The 9407-nt window shown below is 49.3% G+C and overlaps 1 protein-coding gene across 1 annotated transcript; it reads left to right on the top strand.

Moving 5' to 3' along the window:
• The first annotated feature begins 7558 nt into the window (after positions 1-7558).
• Positions 7559-8957, top strand: LOC104315804 (G-protein coupled receptor 35). Its single transcript, XM_069790755.1, is given in 2 exon segments — positions 7559-8527; positions 8529-8957. Coding segments are annotated over 2 exon segments (933 nt in total). The 5' UTR covers positions 7559-7813; the 3' UTR covers positions 8748-8957.
• The last annotated feature ends 450 nt before the right edge of the window (positions 8958-9407 follow it).

The raw sequence follows: 9407 nt of genomic DNA, 5'->3' as shown, positions 1-9407 counted from the left end.
TAGACAGTGCACCGTTAGCTCATGGTCTTGAGCAGTGCTGTGCTGGAGCCACCAACCACCTCAGTACCCAAGAAGGCTAATGGTGTGCTGATGTGCCGGTGTGCTACCCTTGCACCTGGGACGAGGCAGCAGCGCATGTACTCGCATGTACTACACTGCAGAAGTGAATGCTCCTCCTAGTCTGAAGGTGCCTTCTCTTCTCCTAGAAATGAGGAGGCTAACTACAGGCAAATTACAGACCAGTTGGTGAAAGCAGAGGATAAACCAATTTGTTCTCCTGGGAGCAGGACAAGGTCAGGCGAGCATGTGTTACAATTACCAGGCTTACCTCCACTCTCCTCTCTTCCTTCCCATTAGCAAATATCAATATTTTTGTGTGTGTGTGGCTTGTGGTTGAGTGAAAGAGATAAAAAATCTGCTGGAGCTCTTGAAACATCTCCACTCCAGTGCAGGGTGCTCAGAAACAAAATGGTTCTTACATTTCCATAACAGCAAAAGGAGGTTTTTTTCCAGCTCATTAAATCAGTGATGTGAGTCTATAGCATCAACATTAACAAGGCTGAATAGGCTGGTGTGCAGCCTGAAGAGCACTTAATGATACGTCCAGTATGTGTGCAGGTCATACTTAAAATTCATTCAAAACAGAAGCACCTGTATGATATATTTCTACAGCATTGTACAAGTGAGGTACTACTGCAGCCAGCCCTTGAATAAAGCACGACTGGCTTTACAAACAATGCTATCCTTACATCATCTTTATTTTCCTTCTCCTTGGACATGTGAATGTAAATTGTAAATAAATTAAGCTTTGAATTTGGAATTTTAATAAAGGTGAAGACCTTCCATATCCAAAGGATTGCACAGCAAAGTGACTTTTCAAATTGATAACGTAGGAAAGAAATGCTTATGGTTGAGGGGTGGGAAGGAAAAAAACCAACCCAGGTGAAGGGGGTTTTTGCCTTGCTGCCATGGAAAAGGTGGTACCTTCAAAGGTCACCCCAGCTGTCTTGTGAAGGTTTGCAGCATCCCATGTAGGCGTTGCCCCTGTTTCACACCACAACCAAAACCACATCATCTACTAGTCCTGCTTAATGTACTATATTTTAGCAAAACACAAACAGATGTAATTTGTGTTAGTTTAGCATCCTCCAGCACTAAGATTCAGTGGGAGACTGGTGAAAAATGCCAGGAAAATATACAGGTCCTCAGGAGGACCTGGCATGCACAGCCTTCTCCTGTCTTCCTTGGAGGACCAAATCCCTGTGTCCAGGCTAGACACTCCACTTGCAGGCAGGTGCCACTGGCCTTACTGGCACAGACCTACCATCTCCCAGTGCTGTTTGGCTGCCACCAGCCAAGAGGTCCCCTCCTGCTATGTCTTTGCGTCCCCTGGCCACTTCCAACCTTTGTGCAGGGTGGAGCACATCAGTCCTGACTGTACGGCCGGCCTGTCTCCATCTCTGTCCCCACATCCATGGTCTTCTCCACCAGCCACCTCACCGCCCTGGCCTACAACCCTCTTTGGGGCTCTTTCCTAGGCCACCACCTCCAAATTAGCTGCTTCTCACCTGCACTTCCAACCCTTTACCATGAAACACCCATCCTTCCCTTCTCCCTCCTCCATGGGCCGAGTTCAATCTCCTTCTAGTGCTGGCACTGTCAGCCACCACCTTCTTAATCCCCACTGCCAACTGCAGCCTCATGCATGCTCATGGTAGCACACGAGGCTGCACCAACACCATGACAGCCACCATCTCTGGAGAGGCTCATATCCTCCTCTACTTGCCAAAGGCTGTACCCTGCAACACAAAACTGCAGATGCTACCACCCAGCACAGGGCTGGTAGAGTCTGTCTCCTGGAAGACACCCTGCTCTCCCCAGTCCGTGAGGGGGGCAGAGCTCCCGGACAGGAGGCAGTGCATGTGAGTCCAGCCAGGGATGGATCCCACTACACCTACCTCAGCCGGTCCTTGGGGTTCAGTGCTAGAACAGGTGACCCATGACATCCTGCTCTCTCCATCTGAGGGGGTCACCAAACCATGTGGGAGCCACTCAGGGCTTTCTGCCACACCTAGTGGAGGCTGGGCAGTCTGTCCTGCCAGCAGCAAGGCCAGCAAGAGGTGCATGCCCCTTCACAGCTTGATTTTGGACTGCAGCACCAACCCCGTCTCTATCTCTCAGAGATAGAAGGATGCATACTCTCACCTGTCCTCCTAAGACCTGCTCGTGGATGACAGAGCTTGGATGGACCTTGCTGACAGCTTGCTCAATGATCACTTAGGCTATGGGCAGGGTTTCTTCCACAGCCTGCCTCAAACTGTGTTCAGGCTCCCCCAGGGAGACCTCTGTGCCCTATAGGCAGCAGCAGCACAGGTGCCCACCACATGAGCCACACCATCCTACAGGAGTTTCCTGGCCCCTGCCATGCAGTGAGACAACCGCAGCTGTGTATAGGTGGGTGAGAGGCATGTGACCTGAGTCACCACTCACCCCTGTCCTGCCTTGCACTGCAGGGCTCATCATCGACCTCGCACCTCACAGTGATTGTGGGCACCACCAGCATGGAGACAGCCAAGGCCAAGGGCTTTGCTTTCCCTGCAAACACAGGGAGCAGGAGAAACCGAAGCTCTTGTGCCCACCTTGCCATGGAGGGGACCTCTTTGGGAGTGACAGATGGTGGGCACAGCTGCCTTGGGAAATAGAGCAGTATCAGTATGCATGGGGGCAACCTGCTCTCTGCAGCCTGGTTTCACTTGCCTAGCACTGACTGAGATGGCAGGACATGTTTGCACAAGTGTGTATGTGGCAGCCTGTTTCCTATGACCCACTAGACACTTTTCAACACAATAATTTGCTGTGCTGCCAGTCCGGAGTACTGCTTGGGAAGGCTTATGTCGGCATCAGGGGCACACTTGACAGTCTTGAGACAGAAGTCCCCTTACACAAAGGCATTTGCATCTGTTTAAGTGACAGGTAGGTTTGGAAAGTGAGCTGAGCTGTGATGAAGAGAAGCAGGAGGATGAGATGAGACACACCGGGGTGGTAGCACTGCATATGTGTGCCATGGCAAACCTGGTCTGAAACACCTTCATAACTGCCTGGCGTGTTTCACATAGGAGTTCTGCCTCAGCGTGGTAAAGGCCACACTCAGCCCCTTCCACTACTCTCGCGATGCTGTCTGTGCATCCCCCTGGCCGGCACCCTGCCTGTGGGGCCACCCTGGCAGCTCATGCAGGCAGTGCATGGGGCTGAGCTGCCACCTTGCACTGCCCCATGGCAGCACCCAGTGCTGCCACCTTTTCCGACCCTGGTGCCCCACTGTTGCACAACTCCACCTGCAACGGGGTGTGCAAGAGCCACTCTGCAGGGGTTCGACAGGCTCCAACTCCCTGGCTCTGCCTGGGTGACAGCTCACCTGCACAGCCATGATGGGGGAACAGCCTCTCTCCACAGTGGGTGTCTGGCCCCGTTGCAGTGGCGCAGGTCCCTGGCAACAGGCTCTCAGAAAGGCACAGTCTGGCTCCCGGGGCTGACAGCTGCATTTCCGCAGAGCTGACACTCGTGTGACTCATCTCGATGTTGTCTCACACTCTGCAGACACACACACACTTGTCAACAAGTCTCCCTTGGAAGGGAAAGCACCATGCTTTAATGGTTTCCACTGCAGCATTTCCATCATGCCACACCATCAGACACTGAAGCATCCTGCCACCCCGAAGCATCACCCCTTGCAAAGCCCCAGGGAGGTATTTGCTCCCTTCCCCTCTCGTCTGTGGCTTTTGTCCACTTAGCATTTCAGAGTTCAAAACCTTGTCTACCTATTTGGAAGATGGGTGTCCCTGCCTTTGTGCTTCCCCTCAGTCAGTGCATCTACTCTGCAGCTTTGAGGGGCTGCAGCAAGCCCACTCAGTGCAGCGTTTCTATTTGAAACTGCTCCTGTCCCAGCCACTGCACCCAGATTTTTGTATAGCAGCACAAAGAGGTGGAGCTGGCATCTTCCATAGGAAAGCTTAGCCTGCTCCTTTTATTTTTCCTACTGCTGCCCATCTCCTCTCCTTTTACAGCCAGGTCTGCATGTGAGCTGGCACTCACAGTGTGCTCTTCCCTTTAACACTGCTGACTTACTCAAATGTCACCCCTAACTTCAGGAAAGGCAGGAAGGTGCATCCAGAGAACTCCAGGACAGTCAGTCTCACCTTGATCCCTGGGAAAGAGATGGATGAAATCCTCTTGGAAACAATTTAAAAGCATAGTGAGGACAAGAAGGTGATTGGATTTACAAAATCATGCCTGACCAACTTGATAGCTGCCTCTAAAGAGATGACTTTGCTTGGTGGATAAAGTGAGAGCAGTGGAGGTTGTTTATCTCAACAGTGTTGAAAGCCTTACCGTCTCCCTTAATACATGCAGAGACAGACTGATGAAGCATGGGCTAGATAAAATGGACAGTGAGGTGGACTGAAAACTGGCTCAACTGCCAAGCTCCAAGGTACGAAGTCCAGCTGGAGGCCAGTCCCTAGTGGAGTCCCTTGGAGGTCAAGACTGGGGCAAATAATGAAGATGCCAAACAATAATGGCCTGGCGCTAGGACAGAGTGCACCCTCATCAAGTCTGCAGATCATATAAAACCGAGGAGAGTGGCTGATACACCAGGGGGTTGTGCCACCGTTCAGAGGCACCTTGACAGGCTGGAGAAATGGACTGGCAGGAACCTCATGAGGTTCAACAAGAGGAAGTGCAAAGTCCTGCACCTGAGGAGGAACAACCCCAGGCACTAGTACAGGCTGGGGCTGACCAGCTGGGAAGCAGCTTTGCAGAGAAGAACCTGGAATCCTGGTGGAAACCAAGCTGACCATGAGCCGGCAATGCACTGTTGCAGCAAAGGCAGGCAACAGCATCCTGGGCTGCATTAGCATGAACATTGCCAGCAGGTCAAGGGAGGTGATCCTTCCCCTCTACCTAGCACTGGCAAGACACATCTGGACTGCTGTGTCCAGTGCAAGAAAGACATGGACTTGCTGAAGCAGGTCCAGGGAAGGGCCACAAAGGTGATCAAGGGACTGGAGCATCTCTCATATGAGGAGAGGCTGAAAGAGCTGGGACTGTTCAGCCTGGAAAAAAGAAGACTCGCAAGGATCTTATCCATGTGTATAAACACCCAATGGGAGGGAGTAAATAAGATGGAGCCCTTCTCAGCAATGATACTGAGAGGACAAGAGGCAATGGGCACAAACTGAAATACAGTAAAGTCCATTTAAACTTAAGAAAAAATGTTTACTCTCAGGGTGATCAAACACTGGAACAGGCTGCCCAGATAATTTGTGGAGATATCCTTGGTGACATTCAAAACCAGACTGGACATGGCCCCGGGCAATGGGCACTGAGCAAGGGGTTGGAATAAACCTCAAAAAGTCCCTTCCAACCTCAACCACTTTGTGAACAAGGCCATCATCCTGGGCTCTCAGGCAAAAATAAAGCATCAGCCTCTGTTTGGGAAATGCAGCTGCAGCTACCACACGCAAACAGCTCCCACAGTCTTTGTGGCTCTCTTCACACATGTCTTTTTCCTGGCCTCAAACACCTGCAGTGACACTCCAGTCCCTCTTCCGTGCTGTGACCCAAAGAACCACTGCAGTGTTTCAGAACAGCACGCTTCCCTTCTCTCTTCTGCCACAGCACCTCACAAATGCCAGATGGTATCTGAGGGTCTTATCAGCATGTGGTTCAGAGACATTTTACGTGGCTCCTACCTTATGCACTGATGGTTTGTCGTCCATGACAGTCAAACCTGGGAGCTTTGGATGCTTGGTTGCCTCCTGAGGACTGTGATCAGCACGCGCATCTCTGTGGTTATAGGGTGGCTGCAGGGTGCATAAGCCTTGTAGTGGAGCAGAGCCAGTGGGTCTTATCTTCAGGACCTTCTGTCAGGTCCTCTCCCCTGCATAGCCTTGCTGGACAGCTGTGCTGCAGCACTTCCTCTGCTTGAAGCCACCTAGTGCCTCCCGAGCCAGGGACACCTGGCCCATGTCAGCATCCTGCCACCCTTCACTCACCACACCAGTGCCTGCGTGCTCTCACCCCCAAGCTTGAGCCACCAGAGTGGTTTGCCTGCATTGTACTTCAGCACAGAGCCTGCTGCTGGCGTTGTAGACCAGGGCAAATGAAAAGCAACCTGGGCATGCCAGCAAAGACATCTGCCGCATGCAGTTAGTAAGCATAATGATGTGGCAGCTCCCTGCTGCTACTTACTGCAGTTCAGAGAGTTCTTCCTTGGGTGACAGCTGTCAGCTTCCTTCCAGGGTGCAGGCAGCAAGCTTCTGTTGGGAAACCCACACCTGTGCACACAAGAACTGGAAGAGAGCTCTACACAGGAGTCTCCTAGTGCCCAAGACACTTGCATATCCCCCCAGCAACTGAGTTATTTGTGTGTTTATCAGTTACTTCAGAACTGAAGTCTGATTTTGCAGGCAGTGCCCTCGCAAGGTCTGCATTGCTTGCTAAGGCAAATAACTGCTTAACCAGGCATGTTCAGTCATGGTGTCCCTTCCTAGATCTTTGAAAGCTATAGGATTTCACCAGATCCCTCATCACTCTCCCATTAGAGTGGTAAAAAAACCTTATTTTAAATTAAAAGGTTAAATTCTTTCCAAAGTGCATCTAGATGCAAGCAGAAATTCAGTGACATATACACAGAATCATCAGTTCAGAGAATTGTTCTGAGTGCACATCTCATAAAGCCACTTTGCACAGGATGGGGTCTGATGAAAGCTGATTTTTATCAGCCCATGAACTCACACTCTTCACACAACCAATACTCTTGCGAAACATCTAGTAGCCAGTGTGACAGAGGCTCAGTACCTACTACTTGCATCTCATGGATTTCCCAGGGTGGCAGGATGCCTGCCTTGAACAGGAACCATCTAATGTAGCCCTTAATGGCAAGTGCCTTGTTTTGCACTGGTGTTTCCTCTTTCAGGTGCATCTTTCTGCTTTACATCTGCAGAATTGTACTCTCTCCTGGAATGAATGGGCTTAAAATCAGGTTAATCCTTCCACCCCCCATTCCCTTCCCAAGGAAGTGGAGAGCACATGACTCACTCACTCCCTTAGGGTTTCAAGCACACCTTTGGGATGCAGGAACTCAGATTCACCTCTGTTTTCTTCAGCTTGGAGCAGGAGCTCCAGGTTTGCAAGGCAGCCCAAAGGCTCAGAAACCTGCCCAATTAGAGCCAGAGCATGAGGATGCCTACCAAGTAACATCTGCTATGCCCTTGCAGCCCTTCATCCCCCCTAGTCTGTCTCCCAAGCCAGCAGAACTGGTAGAAGAGCTTCTGCTCATGGGTTGCACTGGTCTTTAGCTTTGGTTGCTGCAATCTCTGCCTAGCCCAAAACCAAGCTAAGGGTAATTTCCCCTTGTTTGCACAGCCTGTCTTAAGGAATTAGTGTCCACATTGCCACAGGATGCCCCCGCTATCTATGGGGGCTCTTCTAAGTGCTCTTCTGCACCCCCATTCAAGATCCCCCTATTTAATAAAAGCTCTCTGCCATGTCGTATTGGAAGTGTACCTCGAGATATTTACGCATAAACTGAGTAAACATAAACAAAACTTGACAAACGATGCATCCCAGTTACAGGCTGACTGAGAAAGCCAGCTTTGTAGACTCAAATTCACATTCATAACAAAGTAAATATTTACTTAAATACTTTTTTTTATAGGAGCCATGCATCTGTTAAGAGGTAGGAGGAAAGTCTTACCATGTCTTTTCCCATTTCAGGTCTCAGAATATCATATAACATCTACACATCAGGACAATGAATGTTTCCAACAACTGCAGTGTCACAAATCTAGAACTGTATCACCATGTTCGTCTCCTTGAATTTGTTCTGTATAACCTCATTTTCTTTTTTGGAGCACTATTTAATGCTGTTGCCCTCTGGGTGTTCTTCTGCAAGATAAAGAAGTGGACAGAAACCAGGATGTATGTAATCAATTTAGTCTTCGCAGACTGCTTCGTCATCTGCACCTTGCCTTCCATGGCTTATTTGCTCTGGAATAAGTCAACCCGAGATGAACTCTGCCAGTTTATAGAAGCAATGTATTTTATCAATATGGTAGTGAGCATCTACACAATTTTATTTATCTCCATTGATCGATACATTGCTATAAAGCACCCCTTGAAAGCCAGGGCCTTCAGGTCTCCATCAAAGGCTGCCCTTCTCTGTGGGCTTCTGTGGGTCTCCGTGATAATCGGTGCCACCTTACAGCTTTGGCAGAGACATGCCACTCTCTGCTTTCAGAAGGACACCACCGCACCCGCTACTCTGGGCCTGCTTTCCATTTTCTTCATTTTTACTCTTCCATTAGGAATCTTGACTTTTTGCTCCATGGAAGTAATCAGGAACCTTAAGAAACATCTGAACACAAATTCACCAGAGCAGAAATTAATCCAGAAAGCTGTTCACATTATTTATGCAGATCTGATTGTATTTCTAATATGTTTTCTGCCAGCCTACCTTGGGGTACTTTGGCAGGTTCATAATGGAGAGAATCGGAGCTACCTGTTTCCTGCTCCAGGTTATGAAGAACTTCTCCTCCGTGACAAGGTATATTGCCACATCCAACTGCTGCCTGGATAGCATCTGCTACTACTTTGTGACCAAGGAGTTCCATGAAGCCCTTCTACTGCCCAAATCCAGCACTGAAAAACCAGATCAAATCCCCCCCTCACAGACACACACTTGCTAAAGGAAGGGGGGTGGGGGCAGGGGGAACAAAAACCACCAAACCCAAAAATCCCACCACAACTCTGTAATATCAAGAGAAGATACACCTTCAGCATTACGGGGATAACTATTGCTCTTTCTCTCTAGGGACATCTTTGTTAGGTTTAGCATTACTAAGTTACTTGCGATTTATACTCTATGCTTCTATTAAACAAATGAGTGATTTCACAGAGATTTGTAAAAGTGTGTCTGTAATCACTGGTCGTTAACATGTCTCCATTCCACCCTCCAGCACCTACTTGTTACTCATACAGGAAGACAGGTGACCCATGTATGTCTCCCTGGTTTAGTTAATTTTGCAGCTAAAGTCACAGAATCGTAGAATCATTTAGGTTGGAAAACACCTTTAAGATCATTGAGTCCAACCATCAACCATGCCCACTAAACCATGTTCTGAAGTGCCTTGTCTACACGCTTTTTGAAATACCTCCAGGGATGGTGACTCAACCACTTCCCTGGGCAGCCCGTTCCAATCCCTGACAACCCTTTCAGTAAAGAAATTTTTCCTAATATCCAATCTAAACCTCCCCTGCCGCAACTGGAAGCCATTTCCTCTCATCCTATCTCCAGCCACCTGACAGAAGAGACCAACACCCACCTCACTACAACCCCTTTTCAGGTA

Source organism: Haliaeetus albicilla, chromosome 9 (assembly GCF_947461875.1).
Source record: "Haliaeetus albicilla chromosome 9, bHalAlb1.1, whole genome shotgun sequence".
NCBI lineage: Eukaryota > Metazoa > Chordata > Aves > Accipitriformes > Accipitridae > Haliaeetus > Haliaeetus albicilla.
The sequence above is the reverse complement of the archived record's forward strand: the minus strand, read 5'-3'. Positions and strand labels throughout refer to the sequence as shown.